Here is a 27,799-nt window from a genome sequence, read left to right as displayed (position 1 = left end):
TCAAGTAGTTGCCATCAAGGGTAAAAAGATGGGGTTTTTATCATTGGTTTGAGATTATCCCTCTACATCATGTCATCTTGCTTAAGGTGTTACTCTGTTCTTATGGACTTAATACACTAGATGCATGCTGGATAGCGGTCGACGTGTGGAGTAATAGTAGTAGATGCAGAAAGTATCGGTCTACTTGTTTTGGACGTGATGCATATAGATATAATCATTGCATAGATATCATCACGACTTTGCGCGGTTCTATCAATTGCTCGACAGTAATTTGTTCACCCACTGTCTACTTGCTTTCATGAGAGAAGCCACTAGTAAACACTACGGCCCCCGGGTCTATTCACATCCATCGTTTTCACCTCCGCTTTTACTTTGCTTTGTTACTTTGTTGCTTTCAGTTCTCACTTGGCGAATAATCTATAAGGGATTGACAACCCCTTCATAGCGTTGGGAGCAAGTTTTTGTGTTTGTGCTGGATCTTGAGAAACTCCTCCATCGAATTGATACCTTGGTTCTCAAAATGAGGGAAATACTTACCACCGCTGTGCTACATCACCCTTTCCGCTTTGAGGGAACACCAACGCAAGGCTCCAAGGCCACGGGGGAAATCCTTTGCATACTTGCCTAGGAAGTCCCTTGAGGCGTAGCCGCAGCTGAAGGATTCCTGGTGTCGTCGACACGACTATTCCTGGCGCCGTTGCGAGGGAAGCACAGCTGACATCAATCCACTACTACTTCACCTTCATGAAGTCTACAACGACAAAACCCAAGGTTAATCTATCCCTCTAAAAGGTGATATCACATTAAGGGGAGCTTTACTCTAAGACTTGAGTCAAAGCATCTCACAATATGTGACCACATTAAAAGCTTTATGTAAATGTGGAAACCCCACTTGTGCTTATATGACATATAAACAAGCATTCTTGCTTGGCTCCTTAAGTCATATACTCATATATAGATGACGCAGTCATGACCAAAGGGCTTGGTAGATACTAGAGTGGTTGTCCATGTTTGACATACTGTATTTGCCATCTTATTGTGTGAGCATGTTGGTTGCATATTTTTTCTCCATTCAAGGACATCCAATTTTTGTTATATCTCGCCTCAAATTCTATTCATGCTTGTTCATAAAATTTGAGCATGCACTTTTCAGACCCTCCACGTGAGGAGCACTCAGAGTCACAGATTCGACAAGGGCTGACTTCCAAAGCCTCCCAAGTGTTTTTTGGCGTGACCAACTTTACAAACTCAGTTCCACTGAAGCACTAGGGTTGATATAGATTTTTCTAGCTCGGTATCAGTGATCTATAAATCTCGGTGTCACCGAGTTGATCTGTCAACACACAGTTACACATCTCAGTGGAACCAATATTTCTGGATCGGTGTAACCGATAGCAGGTGGGCATATATATCCTCGGGGTACGAACTTTGAAAATTTATTCAAATAGAAACCCTCACACCCCACTTATGGTGCTGCCCGCATCTTTGGAAGGTCTCCGTTGTTCCCCATGCACCCTCACTACTGGAATCTGTCACCATTAAGAAAATCTTCTCTGCAGTTGCCACCGTAGCAAAAATCCGACAAGCTAGGGTGAATCTTCGACCCTTATGCACTCTAACCTCTGATTCATGCGCATTAGGTTATTTTTCATCTTTAGACAGAGTATGGAATAATTCCATCCACGAGAAAATCCCATAGAATAGGTCGAACAAGAAAATTCTAGGGTTAGGTTTCTACCGTATGCTGTTTCGGAGTCACAGAGCCGAAACATTTCGATGTCACTCATGTGGGTTCACCCACAACACAAAGGACTTATCGATGAAACCGAAAGTTCCTATCGGTGTCACTCAGATGGAGTTTTAGAGTTTTTTAGCAGAACTTCGGTGAGACTGAGTCATGTGTCGGTTCAACCAAACTGTGTGACAAAGTCCTTGTTTTTCATGTTTGTCGTCTCGGAAACTCCAAAATTAAAAACTCGGTGGAACCAAACTCCATACTATGAATACCTACAACTAAATTTTTGAATTCAAATTTGCAAAAACTATTGAATTTTGTGATTCTCATCTTTTCCACTCCTCCTTATCTACTTCGCGGGGTGAGTGCTCAGTCATGTCGGGATCTGATGATAGCTAGAATCATTTCATAGAGCAGAGTGTGAACCTCGTAGCAGGGACTAGTCCCAAGGCCAACTTAGAGGACCTTGGAACTCTTAGTTCCCATGATTTTCCTAGGGTTGATACTAGGTCTAGGAACCAAAAGATTTCTAATGAAGAGGATGTAGACCTTGTTCTAGATGAAGTGACATTGCAAAAACAGTCTAAAAGGAAAGAAAGGGCAATAACAAGAATTTATTTAATGTCGGTTGCAACTGAACAAGCGTTTTCTCTATCTTCAGAGCAACCAAGTGGAACAAGGAGGATAAAATATTTGGCCAACAAGCCTGCAAAGAAGAGGGAGAGGACTAATTCTATGCATGTGACAACAAGGATAATCTCTATGAGGATTGATGGTGAAGAGTAAGAGGAGGAACCAACTCCTAACCCTCCTCCTTCCAAGTAAAGGAAGTTGTTGGTTAATGCTACGGCTAGCAAGCTTGTTCCTAAGGATAAACCCTCATCTCCCAAGGCCAAGACAGCTGCCCCAAGCCCAAGAGGACCACACAAGATATCTCTGTTGTAGACAAGAACAAGGGTAATACTTCGAGAGAGGCTCCAGAAGAAGAAGATGATGTTGCTATGTTGAGGGGAAGCTCAGACCTCACCTACTAGACAACAATGATGATCACCCAGTTGTAGAGAATATGAAGAAGAGGAAGGATCAACGTCTTAGGAGATGAAGAGCCAATGATCACTATGTTGTGAGTAGAAGGACTATTGTTTATGCTCGCTTTCACACCAAGGAGCAACAAGACTTCCATGAGACTGTTCTTCCTGACAAGAGCCCAACTGTCAATGACATGAGATTTTTTGACTGGAAGTACATCAAGTATAATGAATACTACTTCCCTAATGTCCACGAGAACTTCAAGATGATTGATCTTGATGAGTTTGTTAGCAGAGAGATGACTACCTGGAACGATGAGATGATTATGCAATTCTACTCCACTACCCATTTCTAACCAGATGGCGGGATAGTATGGATGACTAAAAGCACCAGGTATCAGACTACAATTGATGAGTGGGCTACCATATTAGGAGTACCAAAGGTGCAGGAGAGGGATTTTGATGTGTACTCTAAATCAAAGATGAATCACAACTCCATGGTAAATATGTACAATCCAATTCCAAAGGACTATGTGAAGACTCACAAGCTTGGCTCAGCCTACTTTCTGCAAGCATGTCTTAGGACCTACAACACCATTTTGAGGCACACTTTGATGCCCAAATCAGGAGATGATAAAATTATCCGTGTATATTCAATCAATATGCTACATCATGTGGATAGCCACACCAGGATCAGAGTGATGGATCTTATTGTTGAGCCATCAAGTGAATAGTTGTCGGTCAAAATAGATCTTTTGGATATGCTCCATACATTCACATGCTCATCAACTCCAAAGTTGGAAAGAGGCTCTATATACTTGATCGACCACACGTAGCCCTCCATCCAGAGTTTGAGGACATTGTTGTGGTGATGGATCCATCTGATCCCACTTAATCTAGTACACACACACATATTGAGGTAGAGGCCAAGGCAGAAGCAGCGAGAGCCGACATTGCTCAAGTTTTGAAGACGAAGAGCGATCAAATGACCTATCTAGTGAGCACCATTCAGGTAATGGAGAATAATATCAATGAGATGATGTTGAACCAGAAGAGCCTTGAGAGGATTAAGGAGACAAAGTTCCATGCTCTTGATGTAATGTGACTAAGCTGACCACCACGGTAAACCAGCTGAAGCAAGAGGTAGATACAGTCCCTTCGCCCAGCTGAGATGATGATGATGAGAGCCCCAAACTACTAGTACAGTCTCAGTTTAGGACTAAGGCTTGATCTCCTAATGTGCCTGCTCAGGATCTGAGACCCTAAACGTCTGCACCGGCTGCTACTACTATTGTGCCTCCTTCAACACCTCAATTGTCAACTCCACCAACCCAGAGGACTTCTATAGAATCATTCACGGATGTTCTTCTATCGACTCCTTCCGACCACCTGAGGAGCTTCATCGCCCCATGGAGGAGACCATGCCTAGAGTGTTGTTTATCTCTATACTTTCGAGCTTTTTGGTAACTTGTTTCCATAGGGGGAGAAATTGTATAGATCATAGGTCTTTGAGAGAGAGCATGTTGCTTTTTCTGCTTCTCTTTGATTGTGAAAACATTTGGCCTATCATTTGTTTGTCTTAAACTTTGTGGTGTTTTGATCATATGCTTTGTGATTGATCTTACTATTTCTTATCTCTATGATATTCATATGATGACCATTCACTCATGTTTTGTGTTATGTGCATTTTAATCCATTCATATAATTTATGCGCACCACCAAGATGGATGTGACATGGAAGAGTGACACATGATCATAATCGATCATGCATTTGCATTCAAACACAAATTTAAAATAGTGCACAAATTTAGGGGGGTCTCTTGCTTATCACATACTTCTCAAAACAATGATGTTATGATTGCATATATTTTATGTCGAAGCTTCGATCTATATGTTGTCATCAATCACCAAAAAGGGGGAGACTGAAAGCACAACTTCTCCCTAGGTTGTTTCGGTAGTAAATAACAACATATATTTCACTGGACTAATGATTCTACCAAGTATATTTCAGGAAAAGTTTAATGAAAGGATTGTCTAGGATTGTGAGGAGATTCCCAATATGCTTGGAACATCAATTGGAAAAATCTTTAAGACTCTACATTTTATATTTATGTGAGAAATCACACTTGAGTCCATAGGAAAGCCAATACTAAAAAGGGGATGAGGTATCTATGATGATCTGGTTGGTCAAGTGCTTAGGGATTAGCTTCCATAACCCTCATGAATTCTCCCACAATATATTATGTTAAATTCCTAAAAGTCAAATGCGGTGCCACAAACATTTCCCAATCGGCCATACCAAGTTCTGCTTAGACGGTTCACAGATCCAAACCCTACTAACTCAGTGTAACCAATTCCCATTTCGGTGCAGCCGAAAATAGTGACCAACTTACTGGTATCCAATTGACAAAAGTCTGAATTACCGAGTTTTTCAATTTGGTGCCATCGAGTGTGTGAAACTTCCTAGGCCAACCAAATCAGACCCATCGAGAAGCTGTATATCGGTCTCACTGAAGAGCCAAATGCTATAGCCTTTTGCACTAGTCAGTGTAATCGAGTTTTTACTTCAGTTCCATCGAGTTGGGAAATAATGTTTTAATGGTTTGATTTTTGGAGATGGCTATATATACCCATCGATATTCGTGTCATTCAAAGAGAGAGTACTCAAAACAAGAAAACACTTCCACCATTCATTTTATGAGAGAGAACCACCTACTCATGTGTTGAGATGAAGATCTTCCACTCCAACCATGTGAATCTTGATTTCTAGCATCCCCAAGTTGCTTTCCACCCAGTCAATCTCTTCTGCAAAGCCAAATCCTGTGAGAGAGTGATTGATTGTTGAGGAGACTATCTTTTGATGCACAAGAGCAAGGAGTTCATCATCCATACCACATCTATTCCCTTTTGAAGATTGGTGTCCCCTATATTGGTTAGGTGTCTCTTGGGATCTCCAAATTGTGTGGAGTTGAACCAAGAAGTTCGTAAGGACATGTAGATTGCCTACTTCGCGAAGATCCACCCCGGCTGAGGTTAGTCCTTTGTGGACGTAAGCCATGGAGCAATAGACAAGGTTACTTCTTTGTGGACCCTTCATAGGTGGAGCCCTCCATCAACTCGCGCATCTATTACCCTCCATGGGTTGAATTCTCCATCAATGTCGATGTACGATAGCACCACTTATCATAACCACGCCAAAAATCTTTGTGTCATCTTTGTGTTTGATCTTCATATCCTTACCATCTATTTACATGTGCATGTCACCCCCTCTAGACATACTTTGGATCCTACGACATTGGCAAGAACTAATTTTTCTACATGTTAAATTTCATCATGGATACTATGTACCTCATCTACTTCCACATGTCCTATTGCAGCACCGCCTACTTCATCGAGCAACTCGAACCAAGATACCAGTAAACACGAACCTCCAGCACCCTCCACCAAGAGCACACCTTCGGGGCCTGCACGGAGCTCTTCTTCATGAATTGATCAACAGGGTAAACACATGAGGTTATATGTCGTTGTTGCAAGGTTGGAGGTCACTATGCGAGAGAATGCCCATCCAAGCATGTGATAATTGTTACTGAAGATGGTGGATATGACTCCACAATTGATTATGATGAGGAGACATTGGCTCTTATTTTAAGTGAAGAACATGAGGATACTAATCAAGAGACACAATACATGGCTACTGAATATGTTAACATGTATGAAAGTTTAGTTTCTCAACGTGTATTGAGTATGTAGGTTACACATGCTGAGCAAAATGAGAGGCACAACTTGTTCCATACAAAGGGAGTTGTGAAGGAACATTATGTTCTCGTCATCATCGGTGGAGGAGTTGCAACAACTTGGCTAGCATGGAGATGGTGGAGAAGCTATATCTCACCACCACACCACATCATCATCCATATTACATCTAATGGTTCAACACGAATGGCAAGGTTAAGCTAACACATATTGTTCATGTGCACTTTAGCATTGCTACATATTTTGAATATGTTGATTCCGATGTAGTACCCATGCAAGCATGCTCCGTTTTACTTGGTAGACCATGGAATTTTATAAAAATTATGTACAACATGGTAGGACAAATCACTATACTCATGCTCATAAGGAAAAAAGATATAACTTTGCTTCCTATGTCTCGTGAACATATTATGAAACATGACATTGCTAGAGCTAGTAAAGCAAAACATGAGCAAAGTAAGAGTGAAGATCATATTGTGGCAAACGAATTTGGGAAACACAATAAGCCTAATAAACCATCATCTATTGTTGCATCTGAAATGAAATTGAATACTGGGTGTTTACTTGCCACTAAATCTGATATTAATGGTATGGATTTTACTACATATGTTTGCTATGATTTTTTGTGCAAAGATGTATTATTTTCATTCGAGGACGTGCCTCCCTCTTTGCCTCCTGTTGTCACTAACATTTTGTAGGAGTTCGCTGACGTCTTTCCACAAGATGTGCCATCGAGATTAACACCTATTAGAGGGATTGAGCATTAGATTAACTTAATTCCCGGTGAATCATTACCCAACCATGCGCCATACTATACCAATCCATAAGAGACAAAGGAAATTATGCGTCAAGTATAGCAGCTGCTCAACAAAGGTTATATACACGAATCCCGTTAGCCTCTGTGTTGTTCCCATTATTCAAGTGCTGAAAAAGCATGGTTAATAACATGTATGTTTTTATTGTAGAGGCATTAATAATATTACTATTTATTATCGTCATCCTATTCCTAGGCTAGATGATATGCTTGATGAATCAAGTGGTTGTACCATTGTCTCCAAAGTTTATCTTCATAGTTGATACCACCAAATTCGTACGAAATTGGGAGATGAATGTAAAACAGATTTTAATACTAATTTTGGATTATATGAGTGATTAGTCATGCCTTTTGGGTTACCTAATGCACCAAGCACTTTCATGATATTAATGAATGAGGTTTTACGTGCTTTCATTGGATGATTTGTGGTAGTCTATTTTGATGATATACTAATTTATAGCAGATCTTTGGAGGAACACTCGGAACATTTGCGTGTTGTTTTTATTGCTCTATATGATGCATTTTTCTTTGGTAACCTTGGGAAGTGCACCTTTTGCACCGACCGGGTATCTTTTCTTGGATATGTTGTTACTCCATAGGGAAATGAAGATGATAAAGCCAAGATTGAAGTTATGGAGAGTTAGCCGCAACCCAAAACGGTCACACAAGTGAGGAGTTTTCTTGGCCTCGCTGGTTTCAATAGGTGCTTTGTGAAAGATTTCAGCACCATTGTTGGACCTCTCAATAAGCTTACAAAGAAGGATGTGCCTTTTATTTGGGGTATCACACACGAAGAAGCCTTCACGATATTGAAAGTTAATTTAACACATGCTCCCTTACTTCAACTTCCTGATTTTAATAAGGCTTTCAAGCTTGAATGTGATGCTAATGGAATTGGATTAGGATGTGTGTCATTACAAGATGTTAAACCTGTCGTATACTTTTCTGAAAAATTGAGTGGGCATCATGTGAATTATTCTACTTATGATAAGGAATTATATGCTCTTGTTCGGACTTTGGAAACATGGTAACATTATTTATGGCCCAAATTTTTTTATACATTCTGATCATGAGTCTTTGAAACATATTAAAAGTCAAGAAAAACTGAACCATAGACATGCTAAATGGGTTGAATCCATTGAGACTTTCCCTTATGTCATTAAACACAGGAAGGTTAAAGAAAATATTATAGCTAATGCATTGTCTCGGTGTTATACTATGCTTTCACAACTTGACTTTAAAATATTTGTCTTGTTGACCATAAAAATCAATATGTGCATGACACTGAATTTACAGATGTGATGCGGAATTGTAAAGAAGGGAGAAAATGGTACAAGTTCATCATTCATGATGGATTTGTTTTCCGTGCTAACAATTTATGCATTCCAGCTAGCTCCGTTTGTCTTTTATTGTTATAGGATGTGCATGGAGGAGGATTAACACTAGTAGAAAATGGCCCATTTGTCCCGGTTCTAGAGGCCCATTAGCCCCGGTTCTGGAACCGGGACTAAAGGGTCAGGACTAAAGCCCAAAATCTTTAGTCCCGGTTCCTTTACCAACCGGGACAGAAGGACCTCCATTTGGCCTCTGCGGGGAGCCCAGGCAGGAGGGCCTATAGTCCCGATTGGTACTACCAACCGGGGCCAGGATGTAGGTTTTTTGAATGGGGGGTGTGTTGGGGGTTTTGGAGGGTTAATTTAAGGGTTTCATATTGTGTTAGCTAGCTAATAGAGAGAAGTGTCCTCTCTTTCTCCGTGATGTAGAAGTAATGACTTTAGCAAGTTATCCTCGGTCTCTTAGGTATTGTGGCGTACCGACCATTCATTTACAACATCTGGGCTAATGAACCCAACATCGAAGATTCATCCACACATGAATCTAATCCGCTTTCCTTCCCCCAACGATATAATAACCAGTCATGATCATAGTAATAAATCATCATGATAATCATGATCAACATCATCATCATATTAATATAAAAACTCTTGCATCACTATAGCTAATAATCATCATAGTCATTACCACCAACACTATTTAATCATCATTTTCGTCAATGAGACATCATATAACAAAAGTTGGTCACTAGTCATAATCACAACTCCTCATCATCATCAACTATAACACATTGTTGCACATGGTGGTGCGCGCATCCTCCTTTCGCCGATCTTCCAGGACCTGCTGTTAGTCGTGCTCGCTAGTCAAGGCCATAGATGCCTCATCGGGCCCATCAGTGCACGAGCTTGTCGCGGCTGTCCTTGAGCTTGCTGTCGAGGAGGGGATTGCACTGTTGGCGTGGCCTCCCCACCTCAACCGTCTGTCCGGGTCGTTGTTGTCGTTCGTGGGCGACGGGACGACCATGCCTGCTATGATTTGTTGGCTTCGGCGAAGCCGATCAAACTCTCGATGGTGGCTCTCCACTCATCCATCTTGTCAGCCGCTGGTGGGAAGTTTAATAGTAGCTGAGCCCGCATCATTCCCTCCGCGGCCATGTCTAGCATGGGCAAAGAGGCGTACCGCAACGTGACTCGACTCCTAGTGCAACCAGGAGGAGCCTCGTCGCGTCCTTGTCACCATGCGCCGGCCGACGTGGGGGCTGACGCGGGGGAGGATGGGCGTGTGGATCCGTGGCCCCGCCCAGCACTCCATCTTGTTGTGGACGAGGTGTGCACCCAGTAGTCGTGCCCGTGACCAGTCCGGCTTCCACCACAGGGGACACGGTTTCCCTCGGACAGGGCGCCGCCATTGTGAGCACGGTCACTGATGCGACGGATGCATGGGGCCTGAGTGTCCCTTTCGCCCGTGGCACCAGGAGCAATTCGATATGACTTCATTTTTATTCACCTTCGGTGTCCCTCGTCCCGCCTTCCACCACAAGGGACACGACGACGGCGCCTCCTATGCCGACCGCTCCGCCTACGGCGTCCGCGTCGCCTGATGCTGTCGCGACACTAGCGGCGTCCGCAGCTGCAAGCGTTGCAACCGTCGAAGTAGAAGGGTGAGGGTCCGCGCCGGTCTTCTTCTTGGTTGCCATGTGAGAAAAAGGGAGTCACGATGAAGACCTGCACGCTACTCGTATCCTCGGGTTCTCGTGAACGAAGTCCCCTGCCTGGCATGCCAAAGCTATCGGTGCAGGTGTGCACACGGTCACCTATGGGACCTTCGAGTGCCTTGTGGTTCAACGGGGAGGTCGTATCACACAAAGAGCAGAGACTACGAAAACAACACGGCGATGAGACTCAGGGGTTTTTACCCAGCTTCGGGTCGTTGGGGATGCGTAAAACCCTACTCCTGCTTTGGTGGATTGATTGCGGAGGATGAAGTTTGCAGAAGCTTGCCGGGGAGATCTAGCACGAGTATATGCTTACACTTGGCTCTAAACCCACGGGGACCTAATCTACCAAGCGTCGAATCTCTAAGCCCTCGAATGTCCAAACATCTTAATCCTTTCCTAGGTTACCTCGGGCCTCCTTTTATAGCTCAAGGAGCATCCACAGTGGCAACTGACATGATCAGATAGCTAATGGTGCTATCATACCTAACTCTGGCACTTAAGACGGAGCACCATAAATGCGGCCCTAGGTGGCGAGCATGGGTGCGTTCCCGGCAGGCCTCTGCCACCCATGAGCTGGCCACGGCTTGAGGTATTGACACATCTCTGGACGGGTGTCAACAGGTTGTGAAATGTCTTATGGCGCGGCACCATGTAGCTAGTGAGAGCCACCTAGACATCTAGGGGCTCGACACCTCATCGACAAGTGACTGGTGTAGCGATGAGGTGGAGCTGTGGCAGGTTGGCTCACGCCTGCCGGGGAGTCGCCTTGCCGTTTCTTGGTGAGGATGGTTGCGCCTTGGCCCCTGGCAGATGCCAGGGGTTCTTGGTGCGTCTTGGGATGTTGGTGTTGGTCTTGAGAGGTGATGCTTTCGACACCCGTGCATAAGTTAGGGGCACTAGGTACCGCATTATTAGTGCACCGACACAATTGAAACCTCTTACAAAATAGTGGATTCATCATTTAATAAAGTCATGACCTCTCCAAATCCACTATTATTTAAATGAGAATAAGATTTAACACCCTCCAAATTAGTGGGATCATTAGTACCTAGAGTTGACAGTCTTCGTAACCCACTTTCATCAATATGATCATCGTAAATAGGAGGCATGCTTTCATCATAGTAAATTTGCTCATGGAAACTTGGGGGACTAAAAATATCGTCTTCGTCAAACATAGCATCCCCAAGCTTGTGGTTTTGCATGTCATTAGCATCATGGATATTCTGAGAATTCATACTAAAAATATTACTATCATGCTCATCATTCAAGGAATTCACATTAAGCATTTCCATAAATTCTTCCTCTAGCAACTGAGCACAATTTTCCATTCCATCATTTTCAAGAAAGACATGATAAAGATGAATAATATGAAACCACCTCAATTCCATTTTTCTTTGTAATTTTCTTTTTATAAACAAAACTAGTGAAAAACAAGAAACTAAAAGATTTAATTGCAATATCTGAAAATATACCTTCAAGCACTCATCTCCCCCGCAACGGCGAGAAAGAACTTGATGTCTACTACACAATTTGTTCTTGTAGACTCGTGTTGGGCCTCCAAGCGCAGAGTTTTGTAGGATAGTAGCAAAATTTTCTCAAGTGGATGACCTAAGGTTTATCAATTCGTGGGAGACATAGGATGAAGATGGTCTCTCTCAAACAACCTTAAAACCAAATAATAAAAAGTCTCTTGTGTCCTCAACACACCCAATACGATGGTAAATTTTATAGGTGCACTAGTCCGTCGAAGAGATAGTGATACAAGTGTAGTAATGATAGTAGATATAGTTTTTTGTAATCTGAAAATATAGAAACAGCAAGGTAGCAAGTAACAAAAGTGAGCATAGACAGTATTGCAATGCTTGAAAATGAGGCCTAGGGTCCGTACTTTTGCTAGTGCAACCTCTCAACAATGCTAATATAATTGAATCACATAACAATCCCTGTGCGATGAAGAATCACTCCAAAGTTCCTATCTAGTAGAAAACATAAGAAGAAATTTTTTGTAGGGTACGAAACCACCTCAAAGTTATTCTTTCCGATCAATCTTTTCAAGAGTTCGTACTAAAATAAAAGCATTGATACATATCAATCAACCATCATGTCACCTAGATACTCTAATGTCACGTCAAGTATCCATGGCCTAATTATACGACATGCATCAAACAATTTCAGATTCTTCATATTCAATCCAATACAAAGAACTTCAAGGAGCACCCCAAGATTTCTATTGGAGAACATAGTATGAAAACATCCAATCAACCCCTAAGCCTAGATTACCCTAATGTCACCTCGAGAATCCGCAATTTGATGCCAAAACATATATCAAGTGAATCATTTGAATACCCCAATGTTACTATGGGTATCTGCATGCAAGACATATATCATGTGCTCTCAAACCTGAATATTCAATCCAACATAACGAGATCTTAAAGTGAAAGATTCAATTCATCACAACAATAGCATGGGACAAACACCATATGATCCAACTATATTAACAAGGCCCATGACATACCAAGATCATGACATCTCAAGAACACAAGAGAGATAGAGAGAAAGAGATTAAACACATAGCTACTGGTACAAACCCTCAGCCCGAGGGTGGACTACTCCCTCCTCATCATGGTGGCCGCCGGGATGATGAACATGGCCACCAGAGATGATTTCCCCTCTCGGACAGGGTACTGGAACATCTCTAGAGTGGTTTTTCATGGATACAGAGGCCTACGGCAGCGGAACTTCTCGTCTCGGGTTATTTCTGGAGGTTTCTATATATATAGGATTTTTGGGCGTTGGAATCACGCCAAGATGGGCCACGAGGTGCCCACTCGACATCAACCCAAGCTAGGGGCTGGCACTGCCTGGTGTCTAGTGGGCACCAGAGGGGCCTCCTCTGGTGGTTCTTTGCTCCAGTATTTCTCCTTTCTTCCAAAGAAATCGTCAAAAAGGTTCGCCAATTCTGAGAACTTTTATTCTGCACAAAAAACAACACCACGGTAATTCTACTGAAAACATCGTCAGTCCGGGTTAGTTCTAAATAAATCATATAAAGTGCAGTAAAACCATTTAAATGTATTGTAAACATAGGCAAACATGGCATGAATACTTCATAAATTATCAATGCGTTGGAGACGTATCAGTGAGCATTTCTATTCCTCATCGAAATCCTAGTGTTTTTTCGAGTCGGAATCGCGCGATGGTTAATTCCAACCAACCCTCTCCCTCGGGGCATGCGAGTAGTACTTTGATTTGTGATAAAACTAATAAAACTTTGCAATAAGTATATGAGTTCTTTATGACTAATGTGACACAATGGAAATACGCAATGTCACCTCCTCATACTTGCTAGCCTCTTCGGTACCGTGCACTGCCCATTCTCATCTCAAGGATCGGTGCAACTTTCGACGGTGCATCCAAACCTCGTGACATAACATGCTCTGTTGCACATAAGCCTTCTTATATCTTCCTAAAAACAGCCACATACCTACCTATCATGGCATTTCCATAGCCATTACGAGACTTATTGCCATGCAAATTCCATCGTCACTTCACATGACTAGTTCGTTCATCATCATAATGCTTTGCATGATCATATAGAGCTGACATAGTATTTCTGGCAAAGCCACCGTTCATCATATTTTTGATACATGTCACGCTATATCTTTTCACATCCTGGTACACTATGAGAAGCATTCATACAGAGTCATATAGTACTATCATTATCATATTGAGATGTAAGTAAATAAAAGTGTGATGATCATCATTATTAGAGCATTGTCCCGGTGAGGAAATAAAAATGGGGAGGCCAAATGAGCCCACCATAAAAATGAATGAGAGAAAAATAGAGAAGGGACTTTGCTACTATCCTTTACCATAGTTGTGCCTCAAAGTGGCACCTTGTTATTCATATAGAGAGTCTCATGCTATATCATTCATATGCTAGTGGTAATCACTTTTTCATAAACTAGGCTTGTATATTCCGATGACGGGCTTTCTCAAACGCCTGAGGTGTTCATGAGCAAGCAAGTTGGATGCACACCCCCACTTAGCTTCAGTGGAGCTTTCATACACTTGTAGCTCTAGTGTATCATTTGCATGGCAATTCCCACTCCTTGCATCGATAACTACCAACGGGCATCTCCATAGCCCATTGGTACGGCTAGTTCATGTGAGACTATCTTCTCCATTTTTTACCCCTTTGAAACCTACCACCATATTATATTCCACTTATATGCTATGTCCAATGGTTCAGGCTCATGTATTGCGTGAAGAATAGAAAGTTTATGCATATTGAAGTAATATGATCCAATTGCCTGACTTGGTCATCATGGCGCTTGACATTTGTATTAATGAGGTGAAGATGGAGCCATGCCTTGTTAATATAATAAGATGAATGGGGGTAAAACAATCTTTGAGGATCGTATATACTTTGAAAGATTAATGATTTTGCTGCTTATACCTATAAGTATTTCTATGTTAAAGTTTGTTAATTCATCGTTTCTCAATGAGCATACATGCATAAGGTTACATAATGGATAGCATGTCACATCAAAAATTCTGTTTTTATCATTTACCTACTCGAGGACGAGTAGGAATTAATCTTGAGGATGCTCGATACGTCTCCAACGTATCTATAATTTTTTATTGTTCCATGCCGATATATTATCATTCTAGAATACTTTTTGGGTCTTTATTTACCAATTTATATTATTTTTGAGCACTAACCTATTGACCCAATGCCTAGTGCCAGTTGTTGTTTTCTACATGTTTTTCACTTTTCAGTTTTACCATGCCAAATGAAGTCCAATTGACCTAAAACTTTTGGAGATTTTTTCTGGACCAAAACAAGACCAACAAGCATTGGAAGAAGGCTCGAGGGCACACGAGGGCCTAGCAAGCCAACCCGACACGACCTGGGGGTGTCCTATTGGCTTGTGGGCCCCTCGAGGCCATCCTGACTTCGTTCTCTAGCTTATAATTCTCATTTAACCTAAAAAAACAAAGAAGCAACCCCGAAACACTTTTTACGCCGCCACAAGTCTTTGTTCCAACGGGAGGCCATTTGGAGTTCTGTTTCTTCATCAACCTTGCTACCGGAGGGGGGATCGATCATGGAGGGCTTCTTCATCAACCTTGCTGCCCTTATGATCATGTGTGAGTAGTTCACCACAGACCTACGGGTCCATAGCTAGTACCTAGATGGAAATCTCACTCTCTCTCTTGATCTTCAATACAATGATCATCGCATCCTCGCTTTGATCCACATGATGTAATTCCTTTTGTACGGTGCGTTTGTTGGGATCCGATGAATTATGGGTTTATGTTCAGATTATTCATGATAAATATTTGAGTCTTCTCTAAACACTAATATGATTCTTATGTGCATGATTATGATAGCTTCGTAATTCTCTTCGATCTATTGAAATATTTTGGCCAACTAGATTGATATTTCTTCGGGGAGAGAGGTGCATTATAGTAGGTTCAACCTAGCGAATTTCTATATCCGAGTGATAGAAGGGGACAAGATGCGTCTTTGTGTTGCTGCTACTGATGATAAAACAATGGGGTTTATGTTGGAAATATGCCCTAGAGGCAATAATAAATTAGTTATTATTATATTTCTTAGTTCATGATAATCGTTTATTATCCATGTTATAATTGTATTGATTGGAAACACAATACTTGTGTGGATACATAGACAAAACACTGTCCCTAGTAAGCCTCTAGTTGACTAGCTCGTTGATCAAAGATGGTCAAGGTTTCCTGGCCATAGGCAAGTGTTGTCACTTGATAACGGGATCACATCATTAGGAGAATCATGTGATGGACTAGACCCAAACTAATAGACGTAGCATGTTGATTGTGTCATTTTGTTGCTACTGTTTTCTGCGTGTCAAGTATTTATTCCTATGACCATGAGATCATATAACTCACTGACACCGGAGGAATGCTTTGTGTGTATCAAACGTCGCAACGTAACTGGGTGACTATAAAGATGCTCTACAGGTATCTCCGAAGGTGTTAGTTGAGTTAGTATGGATCAAGACTGGGATTTGTCACTCCGTGTGACGGAGAGGTATCTCGGGGCCCACTCGGTAATACAACATCACACATAAGCCTTGCAAGCAATGTAACTTAGTGTAAGTTGCGGGATCTTGTATTACGGAACGGGTAAAGAGACTTGCCGATAAACGAGGTTGAAATAGGTATACGGATACTGACGATCGAATCTCGGGCAAGTAACATACCGAAGGACAAAGGGAATGACATACGGGATTATACGAATCCTTGGCACTGAGGTTCAAACGATAAGATCTTCGTAGAATATGTAGGATCCAATATGGGCATCCAGGTCCCGCTATTGGATATTGACCGAGGAGTCTCTCGGGTCATGTCTACATAGTTCTCGAACCCGCAGGGTCTGCACACTTAAGGTTCGACGATGTTTTATGCGTATTTGAGTTATATGGTTGGTTACCGAATGTTGTTCGGAGTCCCGGATGGGATCACGGACGTCACGAGGGTTTCCGGAATGGTCCGGAGACGAAGATTGATATATAGGATGACCTCATTTGGTTACCGGAAAGTTTCCGGGCATTACCGGAAAAGTTTCGGGCTCATCGGTAGTGTACCGGGAGTGCCGGGAGGGGTGCCGGGGACCATCGGGAGGGGTGTCACGCCCCAAGGGGTCTCATGGGCTATGGGAAGAGATAAGCCAGCCCCTAGTGGGCTGGAATAAGTTCCCACTAAGGCCCATAAGGTTTGAGAAGGAAAAAACACAAGGTGGAAAGAGTTTCCAAGTGGGAAGGTGGAATCCTACTCCAAGTAGGATTGGAGTAGGACTCCTCCACCTCCAATTTCGGCCAAACCTTTGGGTTTTGAGGCTGCCTCCTCCCCTCCCTCCCACCTATATATACGGAGGTTTTAGGGCTGATTTGAGACGACTTTCTCACGGCTGCCCGACCACATACCTCCATAGTTTTTCCTCTAGATCGCGTTTCTGCGGAGCTCGGGCGGAGCCCTGCTGAGACAAGATCATCACCAACCTCCGGAGCGCCGTCACGCTGCCGGAGAACTCTTCTACCTCTCCGTCTCTCTTGCTGGATCAAGAAGGCCGAGATCATCGTCGAGTTGTACGTGTGCTGAACGCGGAGGTGCCGTCCGTTCGGTACTAGATCGTGGGACTGATCGCGGGATTGTTCGCGGGGCGGATCGAGGGACGTGAGGACGTTCCACTACATCAACCGCGTTCACTAACGCTTCTGCTGTACGATCTACAAGGGTACGTAGATCACTCATCCCCTCTCGTAGATGGACATCACCATGATAGGTCTTCGTGCGCGTAGGAAAATTTTTGTTTCCCTTGCGACGTTCCCCAACAGTTTATTCATATTGCTTGAGTTTACTTTGTCTACATCATGTCATCGTTCTCCATGCATTACTCTGTTTTACTTAATACTCTAGATGCATGATGGATAGCGGTCGATGAGTGGAGTAATAGTAATAGGTGCAGGAAGGAGTCGGCCTATTTGTTTATGGACGTGATGCCTATATATATACAGATGATCATTATCGTGAATATCACATAAGTATCCGCTTTTCTATCAATTGCCCAACATTAATTTGTTTATCCATCGTATGCTATTTTTCATGAGAGACGCTATTAGGGAAAACTATGGCCTCCGGGTCTATTTACCGTATATATACAAAACCTTCAATACTTTGTTGTCATTTACTTGCTTTTATTTTATTTTGCAATTTAAAATTTTCTACAATTATGTACACACCTCACTCGCTTGAAAATAACAAGTTTAAGGGGATTGACAACCCTCTTGCCCGTGTTGGATGCAAGTTGTTTGTTCTATTGTATGCAGCCTCTTAAGACGGTTGTGGTTGATATTCCTATTGGTTCGATAAACCTTGGTTTCGTAACTGGAGGAAATACTTACCCACATTATGCTGCGATAACCTGTCCTCTTCACGGAAAACCCAACACAGATCACAAGTATCACCCAGTCATGCAAGGCAAGAGGTGGTACTAAAGTTTAGTCTCATACTTCTCACCTAGTAGGAGTTAGACATCCTTATAAGGGAGGTTGTTTCTCCTCCTCCGCCACCCGCCTCACCATGCCACGCTTTGTGACGACTCGTCGCGGGTTGCGGGAATGAGTCGAGCCATTGCCTCTTGTCACAACCTATTTGGTATACGAGATGTCACGTGAGAGCTAAAGAGTTTGTTCAAGTCGATATTAAATATGAATGATGCACCCTTCGAGTGTTTCCTATTTGTTTTCCCTCTTTTACTTCACCTCCCGACGCAGCCTATCCGTCTCCTTCTCATGTGCCTATAAAAAAGAGGTCACTCCTCTCTAGAGAGAATCATCAGAACACCATCTTCCACACGCCACTGAGTTCCAAACTCTGAGCTGCTAGGTTCTTCCCCATCCCGTCTTGCGGTGTGCATCGCGGGTCGAGATAGTAGACCTCTGAAACCCCGCCACTCTGAGTCATGTCCGTGAGAAGTGTGATAAGGTTTTTGGGGAGCGCTCTACACGACTATTGACTTCTTCATCACAGACGCAATGGACGCCGTCAACCGCTTCCCAAACGACGCCTTTTCCCCGACGTCAACAACCTCTTCGACGACATGGCTGACGACGACGACAGCGCTAACCCCAATGCCACTATTGCAACTTAGTATGTGTTCGTGTTCTTTCTGTTTGAGATCCTGCATAATTTCTTGTTCTAGCTTCTAGTCTAGATATGTACCGTTCATATTCACTACTTCACATGCTATTTGCATACTCTTTGTTGGATTGCATGACTTGTATCATATCTGCTATCATAGTCTACTATTACTGTTAATAAAATCATATGATAAATTTCTCATTTTTCCAACAGTTTCTTGTGGCGCGGTTGGAGAGGAGAGGACAAGCACACGAGAAGATGAAGAAGGATCTCGAGCGGGATGAAGAGGTGGCTCGTGGACTACAGCAGGTGGTGTGGACGGCTATCGTTAGTGCCAGCATATCTGAGCCTTAGCCCATAACTAGGATGACCATCTCAGCCAGTTAGGGTGGGACGGTGATGGTGGCATCAAATGCGATAGGTAGGTGGACCATGGACGTGAAACAACTCGCATATACAATTCAGAATACAAATGATATACACGGGATTTTCTAAATCTTGATGCCAGTGGACGATTAAGACACAGAGAGCATGTGAGTTCGAGCTCAGAATAGCACTTTCCGAGCTTTGTTCTCTTTTTAGAATGTTCTCCTACTAACCACCTCGGTCAAATTTCCGAACGCATTATCCTGACACGCACTATGGACCAGTTCTTTCGGACGGCTTAAAAAAATAGATATCTCTCCCCATCTTAAAAAATAAACCGTTTTTAAAATTTCTCGAGACTTCTAATTAGTTATTCCATAACTAATTCAGAAGCTTCAATAAATGAGGGAGACGACTTAGGCCTTCTACTATGTAGGCTAAAATTGGTGCCAAATTTAGTTTTAGGGTATTTGGCATTGATGCCCAACATTACCATGGAGTGCCAAAAAAATCAAGGCACGACAGCATCTACTGCTCCGACGCCAAATTCACCAAGGCAATAAAAAATTAATTCCGTGATCTATCCATGGCCTCCGCCTTTGGACACGAGCTCGGCCAACCTGCACACCACATGTGCATGGTCCGATATGGACGACTCCGGTTGCGAGCTCGGTCGCAACCCCCACCGTTGGACGTGAACCCAACCAACCTACACAACACCTATGCATAACCTGAGTATTTGACAAAAACTACCACTTTTTGGGTCACTGTCCCACAAAACTACCACTTTAAAAAAATGACCAAAAACTACCACTTCTATGGTAATTCGTCCGAGAAAACAACCACTTTTAGTTTATGGCGGTTTTGAAGCATTTAAACATGTTTATGACAAGCGGAACTCACCTGTCAGGCATGTTTATGACAAGCGGAACTCACCTGTCAGGGCTGACGTGGCAAGAAAGTCAACGTCGTTTATTTTGACCGATATGATAGGTGGGGCCCACATAAAACTTCCTCTTCCTCCTCTCTCTCTAACATTTCAACAAACATCTTATATATGCAACAAGGGAGGAAGGGCTCGAACTCGAGCATGCCGCACCCCAGAACTCGAGCACGCACGCGACGGCCAGCCAGCAACAACTGCGTTGCGCACTCATGCACGCAAGCGGCGGCTAGCCAGCAACGGCTGCACTGCGCACGCATGCAGCGGCCAACCAACGGCCGCTCCGCACGCACGCATGCACGTGGCCAGCCAGCGACGGCTGCGCACGCAAGCGGCGGCCCGCTAGTAGCGGCTCTTCGCACGCACACACGCGTTGTGACCAGCCAGCCGCGGCTTCGCATGCATGCACGTCCGCGCGGCCTCTCAGCGGCGGCTGAGCAGGCACAACCTTTGCTCGAACGACCGCGTGCGCAATCCAGACAGGCGGGACGACCACACGGAGGACGGAGAAGGTGGCTCGTAGGTACACTGAAGGTGTTTGTTAAAATGCCAGAGAGATAGGAGGCCCATATGTCAACTTAGCAGTCAAAAATAAAGGACGTTGACTTTTCTGCCACGTCAGCCCTGACAGATGGGTTATGCTTGTCATAATCATGTTTAAATGCTCTAAAACGGTCATCAACTAAAAATGGTAGTTTTTTGGGATGAATTACCGTAAAATGGTAGTTTTTGATTAATTTTTTAAAAATGATAGTTTTGTGGGACGGTGACCCGAAAATTGATAGTTTTGTTCAATTTTTTAAAAATGTTAGTTTTGTGGGACGGTGACCCCAAAATTGATAGTTTTTTTTTAATACTCCGCATAACCCCGGCACCGCCAACCTCCGTCGTGAGGTCGTCCCGCTCCAACTTGTTCGATCTCTCACACGGCAAGGTCGTCCTCTTCCTCCGCTTCGGCCTGTTGACTTCCTCCGCCCAGGCTGCACAAATTTGGTCTGGAGGAGGGTGATAGACTTGGATGAGTAGTATCGTGTGCATTTGAAAAGAGAGAGGATATACTTTTCTGATTTGGATTGGATAAACGAAAGGGCTTTTTTGTTGGAGCGGAAGAACTCGGTCAAGACGCTCTGACGGTTAGTTCGATGACTTTTCTTGAATGGGGTTGCCTTCTTTTAGATTGAGCGGTGCCCTACGCCGTGAGCCGATGCCTTAAAAAAATTATTTGACATCCATGATGATGCGACATTTTTTTCAGCAATTTGACATAGTAACATAGTGAAGGGCCTTGCGAAAAATGTGAAGGAAAAGAGACTCATTTTGCTGCGAAAAGAACTCGCCCTATGTATATGCTAGCAATCAATGGTGGGAAGCAAGTCAAATGCTCCCCAGAAAACAATCATTTCGAGGCTGCTGAAAAATGAACACTTGGGTATGTATTTGGATTATCTAACCATTCTAGTAGTAGATGATTTTGACCCTTGACTTTGAAATCAATCATCATAGAAAAGCACTTCAGAAAAAGAAAGGCGAAGGATAATCGTTCCAACCTACCAGGTTACCAGCAATTCTAGCAAGATCGATCCAAGCTGCCATGGCCGCCGTGCTCCCGCTCTACCTGCTTGTCGTGCTTCTCCTCGCTATCCCGTTCCTGTTCTTCAAGTCCAGGCGCTTGGCGCCTCGTCGTGGTGCCGGCGGCAGGGCCGAGCGGCTCCCGCCTGGGCCGTGGGCGCTGCCGGTCATCGGCCACCTGCACCACCTCGCAGGTGCCCTCCCGCACCGCGCTCTGCGCGACCTCGCGCGTCGCCACGGCCCGCTGATGATGCTCCGCCTCGGCGAGCTGGACGCCGTGGTCGCGTCGTCTCCTGACGCCGCGCGCGAAATCATGAAGACCCACGACGCCTCCTTCGCGTCCAGGCCTCTGACCTCCATGCAGCAGATGGCGTACGGCGATGCCGAGGGCGTCATCTTCGCGCCCTACGGCGACGCGTGGAGGCAGCTTCGCAAGATATGCACCGTCGAGATCCTCAGCTCCCGCCGCGTCCAGTCCTTCTGCCCCGCCCGCGAGGAGGAGCTCGGCCGACTCCTCCGCTCCGTGGCGGCGGCCTCGGCCTCGTCTTCGTCGGTCAACCTGACCGAGCTAATATCAGCGTTCGTCGCGGACTCCACGGTGCGCGCCATCGTCGGCAGCCGGTTCAAGCAGCGGGACACATACCTGAGCATGCTGCAAGAGGGGCTCAAGCTTGTGCCCGGGATGACCCTTCCCGACATTTTCCCCTCCTCGCGCCTGGTGCGGCTCCTTAGCAGCGTCCCCGGCAGGATACAGCGCCATAGCCAAGGCATGAAGAAGTTCATGGACACCATCATACAGGAGCACCAGGAGAGCAGAGGCCCCGACTGTGCCGGCGACAAAGAAGAAGACTTGCTCGACGTGCTCCTGAGACTCCAAAAGGAAGCGGACTCGCAGTATCCACTCACCACTGAAAACATCAAGACCGTCATGCTGGTAAGCGCCGCTTTTGCGAAATCGCCGTGCTAGAAATTCCTCTCGGAAATCCCTAATTAGCTCCTCTGTTTCTTGATTTCGTTGTTAGGACATGTTTGGCGCTGGCAGCGAGACTTCGGCCACGACGCTGCAGTGGGCGATGGCGGAGCTGATACGGAACCCGACGGTTATGCGGAAGGCGCAAGACGAGGTCCGGCAGCAGCTCGCGGGGCACGGCAAGGTGACGGAGGCCGACCTGACAGATCTGCAGTACCTGGGGTTTGTCATCAAGGAGACGCTGAGGATGCACCCGCCGGCGCCACTGCTGCTGCCGCGCAGGTGCGGGAGCCCATGTCAGGTTCTGGGCCTGGACGTGCCGGAGGGGATCATGGTGATCGTGAACGCGTGGGCGATCGGCAGGGACCCGGCGCACTGGGACGCGCCCGAGGAATTCGCGCCGGAGCGGTTCGAGCAGAACGGGAGGGACTTCAAGGGGGCGGACTTCGAGTTCGTGCCGTTCGGCGGCGGGAGGAGGATATGCCCCGGCATGGCGTTCGGGCTGGCACACGTGGAGCTCGCGCTCGCGGCGCTGCTGTTCCACTTCGACTGGGAGCTGCCAGGCGGGGTGGCGGCCGAGGATCTGGACATGACGGAGGAGTTTGGTGTCACGGCACGGCTCCGGACTGACCTTGTCGTGGTCGCCGTCCCTCGCGTGGCCGTGGCCGTGGCCACGGAGTAAGCGCACTTTTGGTCATGTTTGGATAGAGGTTAGAGTTAGATTCTAACTCTAGAATAAATCTGAACTAACTCTAACCAAATAGGTGTTTGGATGGAAGGGTTAGATTGTCAATAAATGCACTTTTTCCAATCATTTGGCTCCTTTATCTAGGATTTTATGTGGTGGAGGGAGAGAGAAAAGTAACTTTTTCTGACCCACCTAACTCTAACCCAAAAAAGCACCTCTTGGGTGGGTTAGATTTTTTGGGTGGGTTAGATGCATCTAACCAACTCTAACCCACCCTGTTTGAATTTTTGAGGGTTAGATGAGTTCAATCTAACCAACTTTAACTCTAACCCTAGGATCCAAACAGGGCCTTTGCTGCTGTGCATCCTTAGATTTGTTGACCCTATGTGACGAGTTGATTAACCCATCGTACATGTCCATATTTGGAATTCCCCTTTTCAGTCGGGAGGAGTTGTTTTTTAAGGGTAATTTTTCTTAGGGGAACATAATAATTACTTTCTTTAAGAATATTTGTCATAAAAATAAATATATCTGAATGTGTTATAATTATAGATACATTTATTTTTATATATTTATATGATAAGTAATTTCGAACGGAGGTGATATATTTTATTTCTCACTGTATCAACTTCTAAGTCGTTTGAATTTTGAATCTGGGTTAGCCAATTTCTTGGCCGTTGACTAGATTCGTGTTGTATATTTTTTTTCATGTTGTGATGTTTGTTTTGCATCAAACAGATGTGGCGTTCTGAACCGAAAGCATGAGCAGGACCGGGCTGACAAAATCCAAGATCATGTATAAAGAAATTTAAAATATGTTCTAAATGTGTGTGTATATTTATCTAAATTTAACAAGCAATTATAATGTATATTTAAATGCTGAGTTAAGAATCAATCTCCAACAAAATGACGATCCTGTCAATAGTTAATTACAAAACTAAAAATTTAGCATTAGAAACCGAATTTAATCGGAAAAAAAAGACTTGTGAAGTACCTGAAGACTACAGCGGGGCATTGGTCAACCCGAAGAGAGGACGTGGACAAGTCTGAAATTTGAGAGAGGAGAGACGATGAAGGCCATGACGGCAGCGGCCTGTCGCCTTGTCGGACTAAATCTGATCGATTTAAATATCTACTCACCCGAAACCGAGGGGCAAAATTAACAAAATGACCCCTGGAGGAAAGAACTCACGGAGTGACCCCTCGGGAAAAATATGTCACCCGGCTGACCCTTTTGTGTGGCGCCCGACACCTAGGCGCCACACTACACTGTGTGACGCCTAGCCATTCGGCGCCACACCCCCCGACCACCTGGCAGAGAGGGCCCATCCCCTAGGCCGTGTGACGCCTAAGCTTCAGGCGTCACACATTGTAATGTGTGGCGCCGAGCGCTTAGGCGCCACACAATGGCTTAACTGGCCACGGGCCAGCCTCCCTCCCCACCCCCTCCTCATTCCCCTCCCCCAACCCCTCCCCACCCCCTCCTCATTCCCCCTCTCCCAGCCACTGGCCCCTCCCTCAAATCCTTCTCTAAATCATCAAATTTGAAGGTTTGGACCGGGCATTTGTTGTCCAATCACTCCCCTAAGGTAATCCCCACCTCTCCCCTCATTCTCATCCAAAGAAAAATCTTTTGTGGTATTTTTTTTTTGCAAATTTGAGGAAACCCTAGTTTTTCATGAAATGTGGGATGTATATGATATTGTTGTATTTGTTTGTATGTTAGGATAAGGGGTATGATGGGTTAGGATTAGGGTTGTTTGGATGTTTGCATTATGGTTGTTTTAGGGTTAGGCTAGGGTTAGGGATGTTTGGTTGTGTTAGGGTTATGATGGGGTTAGGGTTATGGTTGTTTGGAAGTTAGGCTAGGGTTATTGTAATTGTATGATTGCTTATAAAAAAAGTTCTATGTTTTGTTGTTTAGGGATGGGAAGAACATGTGTTTATGTTCATCACGTGGACAAGGATGCCTTTTTAAAAGGCAATATTGATCCGGACCCGGATGAGCTTGACATGGTGTTCGATTTGTGTCCTAGCTACGGTGAATTGTTGGAACAAGTCCGAAAGGATTTGAATTGGATGGGCCCTAGTGATGTAGTTGAGTTTGATGGTAGGCATAATGTAGGATTCGGAATGCACATTCGTTGGAAGTCCATGCGTGTCAACTCCAAGCAACGTTGGCTTGCATACAAGGATACGGTGGCCGAATCACTAGACAAGGCTCTAGAGTTATTTGCCATCAAAACAAATGTTCCTAACTTGTTGGATTTGAACCGGATTGCCTCTCCGATTGTTGAAGCTATTCCTGCACCCATCAACGAAGAGGCCAACATTGAACCTCTTTCTTGTGTCGATGAGGCCAACGAAGAGGTCAACATTGAACATGAACCATTGGTAGAGGCTAATGATGAGCACGATGATGATGAGAATGATGGTAATGTTCTTCATGACAATAATCTTGGTGATTTGGACAAATATAATTTGCAAGAGACAATGGACCATTCTATTCCGCACTCACGTGGCTATGCCTCTGAGTCTGACGATGAGGGTCCCGATGAAGAAGTTGATGAGGAAGGGTTCACGGCAAAGGAGGCTGAAGCTTTCACGAAGGTATTAAAGCGTGATCACCGGACACCATTGTTCGAGGATCTTAACCTTGCGGATGAAGCCGTGGTTGAAGGAGGCGAAGGCATATTGTTTGGAGTTAGGCCACCTTCTCATCGGGACACACATGGGAAGAATATTATTTTGCCGGGGTCAAAGTTCGTAACATTCTTTGAACTGAAAATGTGGTTGGATGAATATTCTGTTACGCATTATAGGCCACACAAAGTTGTTCATTCAAACATAAAGCTGCGTTACACGGTTGCATGTGAGGATAGAGGGTGTCCTTGGATTGTCCGTGCAAGACCATGGAAAGGAGGGCCAGGATGGAACATTGTCAGTTGTATGCGTCACATGTGTCGAGGCAAGAGGGTTGATGGTGCCCTTTTGTCTCAAAGCCATAGACTACTCACCTCCGAGTTCATCGCTTATAGGCTTTCCAACTCCATCTCCTCTCTTCCTACAATGAGCATAAAAAGCGTACAAGACCTTGTGAAAGCCCTCTTTCACTACGAGGTGAAATATGGTAAGGCATGGAAAGCAAAGCAAGCCGCATTCAAGATGTTGTATGGTGATTGGGAGGAAGCATACAACCGCATACCTAGGTTGTTGGGAGCTATTGCCCACATTAACCCGGGCATGGTTCATGTGGTCGAGCCGTATGGGGAGAAAACAAGGATTCTCAATGGAAATAGGGTCCGCGTATTTGGCCGTGCATTTTGGGCATTTGAGCAATGTGTGAGGGCTTTCCAGCACTGTTGTCCTGTCATCTCCATCGATGGCACGTTTTTGACCGGACAATTCAAGGGCACTTTCTTGGTTGCAATAGCAAGTGATGCCAATAACCGGTTGATGCCTTTGGCTTTTGCTTTGGTTGAGGCAGAGAACAATGTTAACTGGGAATGGTTCTTGCATATTTTGAGAACCAAAGTATTACCGTTTGAGAGGGAAATATGTGTCATATCGGATCGCCATCAAGGCATACTTAACGCGGTTGACATTGTCATTCCCGGCCATGCTCCTTTGCATCATCGATGGTGCATGGGGCATTTCTGTGCAAACTTCTACCGGGCATGTGGTAGCAAGGAGTTGGCGGATGATCTTCAAGATTGTTGTCAAGCATTTTCGGACAAACGATTTGCAAGAATGTACAATGCTTTGCTTGTAAACAAAAAACTTGATGCAGGTGGGCTTGAGTTTCTGAACAGGGACATTGAACTTCGGGCCTAGTGGGCACGAGCTTATGACGAAGATGGCCGAAGATATGGTCAAATGACAAGTAACATGGCGGAATGCTTCAACCAGGTGTTGAAGGGTGTCCGTGCGTTGCCGGTGACGGCAATAGTTCAATACACATTCGACAAGTTGAGAGCATACTTTCTAAAGTACTCACAAGAAACAGATGATCAGATTGCGGGAGAGAACAAGAAAAAGTACAAGTACCAGTTTCCACCAAAGGTTGACAAATGGATGTTATTTCAATCACGGAAGGCTGACTCCCAAACGGCTACCCTGTACAACAATGAGGATTGACATACCAAGTGAATGAGCCCGAAGGAACGACAAACGATGGCCAGCAACACGGAAAC

At 44.5% G+C, this 27,799-nt stretch overlaps 1 protein-coding gene across 1 annotated transcript; it reads left to right on the top strand.

Annotated features, from left to right (window-relative positions):
• The first annotated feature begins 21,633 nt into the window (after positions 1 to 21,633).
• Positions 21,634 to 24,198, top strand: LOC123403024 (premnaspirodiene oxygenase-like). Its single transcript, XM_045097003.1, has 2 exons — positions 21,634 to 22,882; positions 22,971 to 24,198. Exons 1-2 carry the CDS (start codon positions 21,971 to 21,973, stop codon positions 23,598 to 23,600), a joined length of 1,542 nt encoding a protein of 513 aa, XP_044952938.1. The 5' UTR covers positions 21,634 to 21,970; the 3' UTR covers positions 23,601 to 24,198.
• Positions 24,199 to 27,799: the final 3,601 nt, after the last annotated feature.

This window comes from Hordeum vulgare, chromosome 6H (assembly GCF_904849725.1).
Source record: "Hordeum vulgare subsp. vulgare chromosome 6H, MorexV3_pseudomolecules_assembly, whole genome shotgun sequence".
In the NCBI taxonomy this organism is placed as follows: domain Eukaryota; kingdom Viridiplantae; phylum Streptophyta; class Magnoliopsida; order Poales; family Poaceae; genus Hordeum; species Hordeum vulgare.
The sequence above is the reverse complement of the archived record's forward strand: the minus strand, read 5'-3'. Positions and strand labels throughout refer to the sequence as shown.

What these genes read in the sequence shown, in the direction of transcription:
- LOC123403024 (XM_045097003.1), top strand. Translation starts at nt 21,971, where the DNA reads ATGGCCGCCGTGCTCCCGCTCTACCTGCTTGTCGTGCTTCTCCTCGCT. An exon ending in ACATCAAGACCGTCATGCTG is followed by an intron (nt 22,883 to 22,970) that starts GTAAGCGCCGCT and finishes TTTCGTTGTTAG; the next exon opens with GACATGTTTGGCGCTGGCAG.